The 15,081-nt window shown below is 29.4% G+C and overlaps 1 protein-coding gene across 1 annotated transcript in view; it reads right to left on the bottom strand.

Moving 5' to 3' along the window:
* Positions 1-15,081, bottom strand: part of LOC129987645 (transient receptor potential cation channel trpm-like) — a 247,814-nt gene that overhangs the window by 5,879 nt on the left and 226,854 nt on the right. Inside the window, exons 17-23 of the mRNA XM_056095604.1 lie at positions 14,600-14,848; positions 11,872-12,046; positions 10,570-10,696; positions 8,367-8,557; positions 4,608-4,740; positions 3,640-3,846; positions 425-581 (exon numbers count right to left, since the gene is read on the bottom strand). Coding sequence (XP_055951579.1) covers positions 425-581; positions 3,640-3,846; positions 4,608-4,740; positions 8,367-8,557; positions 10,570-10,696; positions 11,872-12,046; positions 14,600-14,848 — 1,239 coding nt within the window. The remainder of the gene's footprint in view (positions 1-424; positions 582-3,639; positions 3,847-4,607; positions 4,741-8,366; positions 8,558-10,569; positions 10,697-11,871; positions 12,047-14,599; positions 14,849-15,081) is intronic.

Raw genomic sequence — 15,081 nt, 5'->3', positions numbered from 1 at the left:
ATCCACTCAATTCTTGTAAGGTGTCTTCAATATTTCAATATCAACGGTGATTATTTATAATTATATTGTCCCACACGAACTATACAATATTGTTCGTGTTCTATATAATACGTGTTTCACATGAATAATTACAATATTGTTATTAAAATTTCTTTATATATAACTGTAATCTCCTTTTCATTTGGATATACTTGATAATATATATTTGTGAAAAGTCAACTCCCTTTCTCAAAGCATTTTGCTTTTGTAAGTCAATTCCCACAATGTACACTTACCACTATTTACACTATTTGTCTTTTGAATAGTACATTAGAAAAGTTATATCGTGTACAGTAAAACAAAGCGAAATCATAACAAATATAGAACATTATTAATTTATTTAATATAATTTAGGGATTTTCATCATTATTTATAGCCCTTTTACCTTAGTGATGGTCGTGCTGTCTTCTAAGACCAGTGCTTCGTTAGTTGGCTCCACTATTTTGGGTGCATCGTTGGCTCGAAGAGGAGCGTACCGTTGAGCACCTTCATCATGATCTTCATCTGATGGTTCGGACTCGTCACAGATTGAAGACATGGTTCTGCAACATAAAATATGACATCAAATAACACATGCTCATCAAGGGGATAAAATGCTGTTTTTGAATATAAAATCAGCATTGTTATCATTGTCATTATCATCATTATTATAGCCAGCATTGTTGTTGTTTATCAGCTTCTTTTTTTTTTAAAAATTTATTGGCTGATTTTTTATCAGCTTTTTGTTTCATTTATTTATTTCTGATAGAGGGCGCCACAACAGTTGTATGAAGTTTGTATATTTTCGTCATCGGGTCACCAATGTTGTTATTGGCAATAGGCGAGGATCGAATTCGCCACCTTTGGGTTCGTGGCATGACCACAAGACAAAAGAAATGACTCATGCCTCGTAGCTGTTATCTGGCTTATAAAGTGTCACCGCATGTTTATTTGCAAAGTTATTGATATAAATTTTTGACTGAATGTCGAAAAGATTAACTTTTTGTAGTAAGAAAATGCATCATTTATTTGCAGTAAAATAGACTATATATAAACCTTGCTCACTATTTATTAATTAACAACAATTCTTAGGAATCTTTAAACGAAATTTTACTTTTAAACTAAAAACTGAATTGTGTGGGAAATGCTATAGGAAAAGGAAAAATTTGAGTTTTTGAATGATTGTTTTAAAAATATGTTTTAAATTTTTCTTCAAAACATTGAGAATAGCTATAGAAATTTAGTGAAATATTTTGGTGTTGCCTGAAAATCGTGGACTAAGAATTGAAAACTGAACTCTTTTACTTTATCTTATACACTTGCAAAAATTTCTGATCTGCGATAAAAAAAAAGTTCTGTTGTTATAATACAATTAAATGATTTCTTCTATAAAGAAGAGTTAATGAAGTAATATACATGAAATAATATATGATTACAGTTCTAAATAAAAATAAGTGTATTTTCTTACAAATAATAAAAAATTAATGGTCAACTGGCGAATACATAAAAAGAATTTCAGAGGGAATTCTGATAATTTAATTGGATTCATGTTTGATTCTTCTTTAATTTTCTAAAGAATGCCAATTTTTGTCATCAATAGTAAACGAAAGTGTTCAGAAGACTAGCTTATATAATACAAGAATAGTGCACGAAATATGTTAGATTTAAATGGATTTAAAACTAAGGGATTATTTTAAATCAACCGCTGCTATTGTAATAACATAGTAAACCTTGACGATAAAAGATGGCGCCTGGATCGTTTCTCAAATAAATAGCATCACACCTAAATAATCAGTTTTATAATTTTAAACGAAGTTTTGTAATAGAATTTTATAAAAAACAAAGATCAGCAAAACATGTTAATTTTTTTAAACTGTAGTAAACAAAAATATTGCAAAATAGAAGTAAAATTAAAATTATCTTGGTTTGTATAAGAGTAGCACAAGAAATATCAGGAATTGTAAGATGATTCTGATAAAGGTTAAATCAATTCTGTTATGAGATTTAAGATTTATAGAATACAGGTTTGAAGTGAAATTTAATAGTGTTTGAAAATATCTACTTATGTTTTAATCTTTTCCGTCATATAGCATGCCTTTAGCACTTTTTGAATGTAACCATACTACTATAAAACTGTTTATTATGATGTTTATAAGCATTAGTTAAAAATGGAATTTGATGGATATGAAAATGATTTTGATATTGCATTTGTAATTCAATTTGGTATTTAAATGTGAATTTTTTCAATTTTGCTTTTTAGAAAGTTTTCATATGAAGATGAGTGATTACAAAAAAGAGGACAAATAATTATTCAAAATCACCTTTTTATATTTCAGAATTAAGAAAAAAAAGAGAATTTATAAATCATGGACATGGAGTTATTGATACGCTTTATAGTACGGCATTGTTGCAAAGATATTAATACGGAATCTTTAGAAATTCAGTAGCAATCGTTTTTCTACGGATTTGTATATCTTGAAGACGTTTCCTTTGTTGCCATATAGTCTTTTGCTACAATTATCAAAATGTCTCAGATGAAAAACTTAACTTCTTCATCTTTTCTTCGACTTATTTTTGCGAAGCCAAGGCTCTGTTATCAAAAAATCAAGTAGTGAATTGTTGAGAGATCTCAACATCTTGGGGTTGAAAGAAAAAAAATTGGCGTTCCTTTCAGGAAATTTAATTTTGAGTTTTTTTTCATTCATGAAAGTCATGTATTCAAACTTATTAAAATTAAAATTAATTACTACATAAATTTAAGAGCATTGTTTTAGTAATTTTTTTAAAGATTCTCTTGTGGTGGTAACTAATTTTTTTTTTGTTGTAGATTGGTTGACTTACAATCAACAACTCTGGAAAACTTTGTAGATTAGAGTATGCAGAATTGTTTTGAAAAGTTTTGTAATTGTTTTGATGTCTTATTTGAAATTCATTTGAAATTCTATTTATACTCTAGATGCTAAAAACAACCTTTTTAACAATGAAATATAATTTAAAAAATTTAATTTAAATTTTTCATAAAATTTGATATTTATAAACTGTTTACATAGATTAATTACAATCAGCAAAAAAATTGAGGAAGCTAAAGAGTATCTTTCATCGCCTAAGAGGTCTCAGCAGGCGTAATATGATCCGTGTAAAGAATATGATTTTAAAATTCTTATAGAATTATGGACAACAGAGGAAAAAGGTATCTGAAGGAAAATTCTGTCATTGTTGCTCTGTAAAGTATTTGATTTTAAAATTCTTATGGAAGTATGGCCAACAGAGAAAAAAGCATCTGAAGGAAAATTCTGACATTGTTGCTCTGTGAAGTATATGATTTTAAAATTCTTATCGAAGTGTGACCAATAGAGTAAAAGGCATCTGAAGGAAAATTCTGACATTATTATTATATGAAGTATATGATTTTAAAATTCATATGGAAATATGGCGAACAGAAAAAATGGCATCTGAAGGAAAATTCTGGCATTGTTGCTCTGTGAAGTGTAGGATTTTAAAATTCTTATGGAATTGTGGCCAACAGAGAAAAAGGCAAGTGAAGGAAAATTCAGTCATCGTTGCTTAATGAAGAACATGATTTTAAAATTTGTGTTATTTGTATGGTAAACCAAGAATCACCTGTGAGAAAACGTGGTGGGTAGTTTTCCCGAAGAGGGTTCTGCCATGGATGTGACGATATATCGATGGATGACAGCCAGCGAAGCAGCTGTTTGTTCTGCCAAATCTTCCAACTTGGTGAGGCGGAATTCTAAGGTTTTGATGCATGCGCTGGATTCTTTTTCGCGATGATTTATATCTTCCACCCTTTGAGACATCATTTCCACCCTGGAAGAAAAAGAAGAAAAAAGTGAATTTGGTGTCATTCATCAGTTGAGACCTTTGTATAATAAGTGAAGAATATACATAAAAGACTTGTAAACTAAACTGGAATAGGAATGTCGAAAAATTTGTATATAGATTTCTTTTAAGACATTCAAATTCGGAGTTGAGAATTAATATTGATAATGGGCTATTAAAGAATTATTGTTATTGAATTGGCTATTTATGTTTCTTATTATTGAAAGTAAGCGAAATTCCTTCTAGTTAATTTCCCTTATTCTATTAAATATTAAAATTTAGTTTTTCCATAACATTGGTATGATTGAACTTTACTTAAAACGCGAAATATTTCCTTCTGAAAAGAAGGTCTATTTAATTGACAAGCCCCATTCTTGTTTTAAACTCTGACAGGAAGGAAATTTTAGCTATTTTTGCTTTAATTTTTCAGAATTAAAAAAAAAATCAATATATTCCAAAATTTCTCTTAAATGCTAACAGCTTCTCTCAAAAAATACTTATAAAATCAAAAAGATCAAATTTTGAATAGGAAATTTATTTAAATTAAATACAATCAATAATTCCAATGATCCATGTGATCACGAATCTACGTATTATATCATTTCTCACCATCATTATAGTTAAATACTTAAAATGATATAAAATTAAGTTGAGATTCCTTAAGCACTGTTATAATTTATATTATTTTATAGTTTGTAGACAACTTCGTGTCTCTTGCAGGGAAGTAGAATTCTAATCTGTTCTCTTACCTTTCGGTGGTGAATCGCACTTGCTCCTCCGTGGACATATGGAGCTGAGTTTCCTTTTCTCTGAAGTATCCTTCGACACATTCTTCTTCGAAGTCATAGATGTTCTGCACGTCACTCTCCGATAGGAAAAGCTCTGCGGAAAAAATGAACATCAATAAAAACCCATATACCATTCAAAAGAAAATAAAAGATATAGATATACAATGTAGGTACAATATAGATATAATATAGAGATACAATATAGATACAATATAGATACAATATAGAGATACAATATAGATGCAATATAGAGATACAATATAGATACAATATAGATAAGAGAACAGATAAGGGCAAATATGAATATTTTAAGATAGTTTTTTTCTTAGTGATCTCTTATTCAAAAGATAACCATAGAAAGTTTCATCTTTCGAAAGTCAATTCTACCACCAATGATTCTTCCATTAGTGTGATATGAAAGTTAAGGATGAAGGGTATTGGTTCATCTTCATACAGGCATAATTCAAAATAACGGAATTCTTTCCAAATGAGCCCTCATTTGTATTAAAGACAGGACGGCATTTTATCTCAACTAAATTATATTATATGTATAAATTTATACATAAACTAACAGAAATGTTTTCCATTTTTGTTTATATTTTCACAAAATCTGGAGTGTATGCAAATCTTTATTTCATAGTGAAGAGAAATGTGCATAAAGTTTAGACTTCTTTCAATTCATTGGGCTAATATTGCCGCATTGAAAAGCGGCATTCGACTCTCCATGGCCGAATGGTCATGGTACTGATCTCATAGTCAAGAGATTGTGGGTTCGAATCCCGTTAGAGACAATGCTATTCACAGTTTGTGTAAATATTTAATTCCTTGATTTTATGTTTCTCTTTATTTCATGTTCCAGAAGATTCTGGACATTTCTTTAGTTTACCAGACAAGTGTTCTGGACTTTTCTTACTATCTCCAGAAAAATATTCTGGATTTTTCCCTGCTAGTATAAAAGCAGAAGATCTGTCAGTCACTGTATTCGCAGTTCAGAGTTGAGTTAATAAATTGGTTTAGCTCTACTTCTTGTGCGTGTCATTGCGTTCCACACTAAAGTATCTACGTGACAATATTATAAAAAAAATCTGCATTCTTGGTGACAAAATAATAAATTTAATTTCTTTTATCCAGTTTGTTGCTCTTTTGAGCTATCATATTCATAGACACAAGAAATGTTGGATGGCCAGTTTGTTTATATATTGATTATCTGTCAGTTGATCTATGAATAAACAACTGATTGAAGAAGTCAGCCCAAAATTGAATAATGATATATAATTCTGGTGTGCAAACAACATACTAAATTTCATCCTTGTTGCTTATCTTTTCATGAGTTATTGAGTTCACATACATCAAAAACATATTTCGAATTGTATATGTTATTTTATAACGTAGAAATTCATCAAGTCTCTAAAATGAATTTGTTTAATGTCTGCTATCCAGGATGTACATAAATGAATAACCTGACTTAACAAGACTTTTACAAGAAGACAACACAAATTGCAACTTTGTTATTCATTGGAAATCAAATATAACATTTGAAAATTTAAATTCAACACAGTTATAAATGTTCAGTGTCCTTCCCCAGGTAAGTAAATATCTTGAATTTGCAGAAAGAAAGCAAGACAAAATTTAATTTTGTTGTTCATCGGAAATTAAAAATAACAACTGGCAGTTTAAAATTAACACAGTTTTGAATGTTTTATATGAGGTCTTACAAAAACATGAAAAGTATTGAGGCGATACGATATTTCCTCCCTCAAAGTTTCTTCATTCTTGGTATAGCCCTTCGAAAAACTTCAGTTAAGCGTGTCTGAAGTTCATCAATGTCAGTTGTTAGTGATGGTACAAACACCTCCTTGCATTGAAAATTTAAAATTGTGTTGAATTTAAATTTCTAACTACTATTTATGATTTTTTATGAACAACCAGGCTGTACTTTGTTTTGTATTCTTTTAATAGCCCTGCAAAGGCGGATATTCATTTATGTATACTTGCATTTTTAATTTTTATAATTCACATACAATAAAAAATAACTGATCAGCAATTATTTTGGAAGCAAAATTGAATTCTTACCAAAGACACGATGTAATTTTTCTATCATAAGTAAAACGACATTTTTAGAACATTGCGCCCAATTCAATATGCCTCATTAGGATCCTAATATATTTTAAATTTATTTATTTTAACAGTATTTTGTTTTAAAAATCATTGCTCGTATATTATATTTGAAACAGCTTGTTAACTGCACTGATGTTTCTTACTTTACGTTTTTACGCGTTGAGACGTGTAAAAATGTATATTAGTCAATCTCTGACAGCTGAATGATTTCAATTTCATTTGTCACTGATGAAGTATCAAACGTTTTGAAATTCTTTTCAGAATGCAGATAAGTGATATAAAAAGTTTAATGCTGTCATAAGATATATAAATAAATGTTGAAAACTTTCTTGACAAATAGATTATAATTTTCCTATCAGGGGTTTTAAAATAATACAAACTTTTCTAATGAATTTTTTATATTTTTTTAATAAATTGCAATTTTTTCAGAGTAATATTTTACTAATCATTGAGAAATCATGAACTATCTGAATCAGCAAAATATTCACGATTTAATACGTCTTTTTCGCAAGATAGCAATAACTGTTTAGAGCCAATATTTTCACCTACATTGACTTCCTTTAGCTTACAAAGAATTGTGAAGACTTCCTTTGTTTTAGTCTTCTTAAAATCTTGTTTCGAAGTAACACCATTTCTTTTTGACAAACCCGATTTTAAACTGGTCTGATTTGAGGAATAGTACCTAGTAAAATTGATAACAATATTTCGAGAAAGATATTTGATCCTTAATATCAGATTTAGTATACACCATGCCTGTCTAAACGAAGGAATTTTGAGGAATCGGGCTTAGAACCAGGAATTCTCTGGATCCAGATTTAGAACAATCCATTTCTTGACTATGCCATTACCAGATTCAGACCACATTCTTATCAGTCTATTATATCAAAAAAAGAAAGTTGTTTAGTTCTAATTTGTAAGGAAGAAACCAAAAGTACCACAGGTTTTAACCTGTGGTTCTTTACTTCAAACCTGTGGTTCTAACCTTAAAATATGTGATTCTTTCAGTATAAGTCATTACTTTTGAATTTTTTTAACCTTACCATCAATTTAAGATGAATCATAATTTGAAACATTAAAATTCGGTTGTCGTAAAAATGTTTATTATGCACTTTCAATTAACTCATCTTTCTCCATATTCATAGTGAGGGAATTTTATATAGTGAGGGAATCAGTTTTATTTTCACATCTTTATGAGCTGGAATGTTTGAAATCTTGAACATTTATGTATTTTCGAAGACATTGCATCGTTTTATCATATTCAGAATTTAATTCTCAATTAATCCATTAGTAGAATTTAATTTTGATTCGATGATAGTGTCGCCCTCTAGTATGCAATTTGAGGAAAGAAACTGATTTCAAAATTCTATTATATTTATTACAACGCCAATAAATTAATTCCCAAAAGTACAAAATAATTATAAAATAAAAAAATTTTTTTTTTAAGTACGAAGAAATTTGCGTTTTAAACATTAGACATCTGGATACTTTATCGATATATTACTGTAACAGTCACTTGATCAGTTACGGTAATTTTAATGTTAAAAACTGTTTTTTCTTAAATTTAATATCTAAACATTTATAAATATGGGCAGAGAGACTCACTGAGTCCGTGGTCGAAGGAGTCCTCTTTCCCCTGGCACCGAGTGAGGAGGTACTTTCCGAGCAAGTGGATATGAGAGAAGATGATCAGAGGGGGCGGAAGGAGTGGTTTTTGTTCGTACTCCATAACCACCTTGAAACGCTGGCTTTTCCATACTTCCTGGGACATGTTGTTCACCTCGAAGAAGATGTTGCTGAAGGAAGAAGTAAAACAACGTAAATGCATTATTATAAAAGAATACCAACTTTTTACAACTGAAACAAATCTGGCTTTTGAATATAATCGCTATTCTAAAAGTATAGTAGTACTTGTTGACAAAAGAGGGCGCCAGAATAGTTTCTAGGATAAATTGTACTAAATGAAAATATAGGTAGATAAAATTTTCTTTAAAGAATTTTCTAACAAATAAACTTTTAACCACACATATATTTTCTTCTCAATAATAGTAGAAAGAAAACTATACAATAATTAATAAATAATTCAAGTTGATTCAAAATATTTTAATAAATCATAGATAAATAGACCGAGAATTATTCTTTTCATTAATTTCTTTATCACTGATTCATTCTTAATTTTCATTATCTATCCAAGCTTCAGATAGCAAATTTCTATTCAGCTATAAAGTAGTCTCTAATGGCAAAAAATTAGGAAAAGTTTTTATTTTGGATAAAAGCTGAAACAGATAAGTTTAGAATGAATGTTTTTTAGTATTTCTCAGAATATCTCAAACTTTTTAGGGACTAAGTAAAACTTGCGGTTATAAAAGCGACTGAATAATAAAAAAATGTATTGAGAAAGTGTAATCTACATGAAGACATTGTGTATGCCTATGCATATCAAAATAAATACAACTAACAATTGTGAGTGTGGTGGTTGGTAAGTTCAAATTACTCAGAATCGTTTGACGAATTTACACATAAAATATTCATGTAAAACCACTAAGAGGAGTAATTACTTTTATAAATTTATTTATTTATTATTTTAAAGTTTGATGGATCAATGCATTACCAATGTTGCTAATTCGAGAAAATCAGATAAATTCTTTCGAAATTGCCACGTCTAAAAAAACTATTTTGAAGAGGGAAAATATCTGTAAAAGTGTTTCCAGATGAAAGATAAACGATAGTTGTAAATATACGCTGTCTAAATCACCTAATATTTTGTTGAATGAAATGAATTTAATATAAAGAAAGTTTGAAAGTTTTATGATTCAATTTTCTGAATGCCCTCAAAATTTTGAGGAATCTGAACATTAATATCATGACTATAGCGGGAGGGGAATTTTTGAACAGATAACGACAGATAGGTTTAAAAAATATAATTTGTGTATATGCCAAAAAATAAATTTGTAAGAAAAAAAATTCTATGAATTATAAAATAATAAGAAAATTTCAACACTTAACGAAGTATAATTTGCCAATGTGCTTTCTATTTCATTACGTACACTTAGTTATTAGCTTATTCAAAAATATTGGAAGTGGGCCTTGTGCACGAGCGACAATGTTGTAAAGTCACTAGTCGAAACAAATAAATAGAAGCATACGTTTACATAAAGCTATCAGAATAAAAATTAAAATTAAAATAAGTTATTAGATTATCGATGAAGACAAAAATTAATCGAAATGTAACACTGAATTGACTAGTTTATTAGGAGATTGATTCATTATGTGCTCTGCCAAGAGCTGCGAAATGCAAAATCTACCCGTGACGTTATCTATTGTCTTAGTCTTCATATTCCTGCCAAGTATAAATTTATCGATATCATGAAAATATTTGGTTAAACTGAAGAATGAAATAAATATCTTTTTGGAATTTCAGATTAAAAATTTATCTTAATATACAAGCCATTTAATGTATTTTTACTTAAAAAAATAGTTTAAAAGCCTTTGAGCTTCTATGCTGCCAATAATTTTGTGAAAAAAAAAAAGAAAAGCTATTCCTATTGAACGATTAAAAAAATTATTATAAATCAAAATTCCCATCTTTTCAAGGAATTCTAAAAACGCAGTTTAGTTTCATTTCTTGTAATTTTGGCTCTTGCTTACAATCTTACTTTGCATATTTATAACAATTTCTAATTTATTTTATAACTGAAATAAATAAGAGTGACATTTTCCCTCATAGCACTGTAAAATTCATTCAAAAGTAATAAAATTAGAATTAAATATATCTAAAATATTTGAATAAGATGGTTAATTAACTCACTTGAAAACTGCTATGAGTAGATTGACTAGAAGAATGTTGGCAATCAACAGGTAAATGGCCATGATCGCTGGGTTGATCCACATTCCTGGTCGACAAGGAATCTGACCTTTTCCATCGCCGCACTGAGCTGTGAAAAGTATCATTTCAATCAGTAAAAGTGTATATTAGCAGTTCCTTGAAATTCTAATGATTTAAAATTGGAGATTCTGGCATAAACAAAATAATAAATAATTACGAACATATGCTATACTACAATATTAATCAAGGTTCTCCAGTAAAGAGGAAGATTCTCGCATAAATGGAGATTAATAAATAATTATGAACATATGCTGTACTACAATGTTAATTAAGATTCTCCAATTAAGATAAAGATTCTCGCATAAACTTAGATTAATAAATAATTACGAACATATGCAGTATTACAATATTAATCAAGACTCTCCAATAAAGAGGAAGATTCTCGCATAAATGTAGATTAATAAATAATTATGAACATATGCTGTACTACAATGTTAATTGAGATTCTCCATTAAAGATAAAGATTCTCGCATAAACTTAGATTAATAAATAATTACGAACATATGCAGTATTACAATATTAATCAAGGCTCTCCAATAAAGATGAAATTAAATTATTAACGTTACTGATAAAATAAATTATCGTTGCTTTTCTTGCATAATTTATTCGATAGTGAAGATTGTAGTCTGGGTAAAATGACTTGAAGGCACAGGTTGTCTTTTATGTGGTTTATTGGTAACATCAACAACAAAAGGCACATGAATACGCCAAAGTGTAGAAGGCCTAGAGAACTACACATAAAACTTCTCGGGAGAGAGAGAGCCGAGATCACACTCCCCCTAGTACAGGAGTGAAGTTCGCTTTTACTGGGAAAAAATAATATACTAACATCAACAGGGAGACCACGTGATATTTACATGATTGGCAGCTAGCTCCGCCCAGAAAGACCACGTGGTTAACTGAATTCTTAACAATTAAAAAGGTAGAATATTCATGCATGATTGAAACTAAACTATTTCAAATTCTAAATGAGATTAAAAATCTTATTTTTGTATTTTTTATTTTATTTTTTTGTTGTTTAAGGCAAATTTGAAACAAAATTGTATCGTAAAAAATCTTTAGGACAATACATTCTACTGTAATTTTTTTCGGTTGAAAAGATTGCACGCATTGTTTTACATATTATGTGTATTTAATTTCTAGGTAACAAAAAAAATTTTCGCTGAAAAAGAAATATATATATATATGTTGTAAATATTCGGAATAAACTTCAAGTACACTTACGATCGATCTTGTCTGCAAATACTTCTCCGTACAGCATGAAATAAGGCATGTAGAAAATGCGGCGCACCAGTACCCATGAGGGTTCTTCGTCTGGATTCAGTATGCCTTGTCTGGCCACTCCGTAGCTCATTAACACTACTAGCAACAGAACCACGAAGTAGATCATGTCGATGACCTTGAAAAGAATTGAAAATGTGCTGAATGAAAGCAAGCAATATTCAAATCTCTTATTCTCTTTAGGATATGAAAAATACTTTATTTATATATACAGACAGATGTAAGATGTACATTATTTATGTAATGTAAATGTAAGCAAATCATAACTGAGAGACGCGAATCGGAAAGAAAAGAATTTGGATTCTATCATTTGGCATTTTTATAGATTAATAAATTAATATATGCTTTAACAACGAATTGTTCGCTACTGGAGATTGTAATTCTCTTCAAATAAAACTCATTTCTTTCTGGTGAACACCATTTTATTTTCGAGTATATTTTTTGTGCCCCTTCAGGTAGACTGTTACTGATTAGGACACCTTTCACAAGTGGGTGCCACGTCTAGGCCAGAATCATTCTTACACACTCAACGTTCAGATACAAAAAAGAATTAACAAAAACTTCTTACTCGACAGATACGCCATCTATCGGCATGAAGCTGTAAAATTCTCCCCACTTTGAAACCCCAGGGTTTCAAGAGATTACAATGTTCAATAACATAAACAATATTACAACTTTTACACAATATGGTAAAAACACACACAAGAAATATAATAATCAATATCTTTAAGAAATAACAAATCAAAACTTACAAATTACTAATTAATTATGTTCCATAGGCAATACACAAATTTTAGAAATGGCTCTTTTACAAGTACTAGACAGCGTTTTAATCTTAATAACACGAATTTTCTTATCATCACCATAATAAATTTATGCCATTGCCCATTTATAACAAGGCAAATTGTCTTCGATTAATAACACTAAATCTCCTAATTTTACATTATTTTTGTCAAACATATAGAGATTTGCTACCAAGTAATATACGTTCATGTTGCCTGAAGTCTTCCACTTTAATTCCATAGATTAGGAAGAAATCGTTCTAATTCTAACAACTGCTTGATAATCAAAAAATCCTTACGATCAAAAAAAAGGTAGTTGCCTTACTTCCCTTTTATCAGAAATTCTACCCTGGACTCCTCTAGTTAAGCTGGATCCAATGGAAATTAGACCCTTCCAGTAATTAATTTTTAATTTTACTTACAGAAAAACCTGTATTTAGTTTTCAATTTTACTTAGAGAAAAACAGGCATATGATTTTATTTTCATATATACGTAATATTATTGAACACCATTAAAAAAAAATTTAAATTCCAGATTTTGATGTTTTTATCCCACGTTTCAAACCTCTTTGAATTCGAAAAATATATTTTTGGCATTATGTCTATCTATTTGTTTATGAGTTATCGCATCAGTGAATGCGAACTCATAAACGCTATGAATAATAGGGATGAAATTTGTTGTGTGATCTTTACAACAAATGTGTAGATTTATATCAAATTTTGAGCAAAATCTATTTGGAGTAAGTCTGACTATCCGGATTTGAATGTAAGTTAACACGATAATTATAAAGCGAAGAAAACTAGATAGATAAAATTTAGTACACAGATTTAACGTTTAAAATGTAGATACATATCCGATTTGGAAGCAAATCTGATTCGAGGTTGACCATCTGTTGATCTGTGCTTTCAAAAGCATTTAAATGTGATAATCCAAAAACGTAATGGCTTAAATATATCAAATTTCGAATGTGAATGTGTGATTACAAGTCCTTTGTTCTAAACGTTTATCTGAGTTTGTGACTACAAGTTAATTCTCTGTCAAATTTTAACTTCAATCGGCCAAAAATAAATAAATAAATAAGAAAAATTAAAGCATGACTACACATTCGGTGTTTTGATTACTGTGTATTAACTCTATGCTATCGATTTAGGGAAAAAATTGCACGCAAATAAAATTTTTCATAAATATTATTCGTTAATAACATACAAGTACACAAGTGAGAGAAAATATCGGGAGACAACTTCTGATTTTTTACTAGGTATTACAGTAAGTTGTGTTTTGTAGAATTTTATAAACGCTCAAGAAAAAGCAGAAACTATAAGAACTTGTAATTAATATTCAGAATTTATTTAGAACTATAACTAAACAAAACGCTGTAACATTTAAAAACCTGAATTAGAGAAGCAATTGCTTACCTTTCATTTTGATGGTAAGTCAAAATAGCAAACCTCTGCCAGATAATTTATGAAAATATGAGAATGTATATTATATCCTGACTTAATTTTCAGCAATTCAAGTTCTCATGTTACTGAAGAGAGAACGATCTGTTCATCTCATTTATAAAGCAGGAGATAGATAACTTTGGAATTATTTTCTGGTTAGCTTAGCATAAATCTGTTTAAATATTTCTTATTATTCAAAGAAAACAAGCAACTACACTTTTTGAACAATGTTTGCTGATATGCAGCCAGTGTTTAAGATAGAAGCATTTTTAAAAGTTACTTATTAATTCCATTTATCAGTGTATTATGGTGGATAGTAACTATTATTTTCCAAGATTACAAACATTCCCATTCCTTCATTGAACTGTTGTTACTTATTTTGTACTACAGAGTTGATAGATTGAAATAAAATTTCTTATGAAAAGTACATTCTCTTAGTAACTTACCATTTTTCCTATCATGGTGACGTAAGGTCCTAGATACTTATTTACACTAAGGAAGTCCAGAGAACGTATGTACCAGTACATGATGTCGAGACAATAGATGACTCTACCATAGTCCTGGGTTGCTGGGTTCAACCTTAGGGACATTCCCACTAGAAAGAAGATGATGACCACGAGATCGCAAGGATTCCATTTTTTCTCTATCCACACAGCAAGTTTCTGAGCAAAATTCACTGGTTCTGAAGCCACAACCTGCAAAATAAATAACAAATTATCATGAATTACTTTTATCAATAAGAACTTTATTCACTTCTAGAGTAATCGTTCTTATCTTGAGTGTGTGTGTGTGCTTTTTTAATTTCTGAAAGCTGAAGGCATAATTTCATTTATTATGCTTCAAGACTCAAAACTGATAAATTTTTAAGATCTGTATCAATAATTTAAATCTATACAATTGAGGTTTCGTAGTTTATAAAAGGAGAAAT

This window comes from Argiope bruennichi, chromosome 10, assembly GCF_947563725.1.
Source record: "Argiope bruennichi chromosome 10, qqArgBrue1.1, whole genome shotgun sequence".
Lineage (NCBI taxonomy): Eukaryota > Metazoa > Arthropoda > Arachnida > Araneae > Araneidae > Argiope > Argiope bruennichi.
Note: the sequence above shows the minus strand (reverse complement) of the source record. Positions and strands in the feature narration are given on the sequence as shown.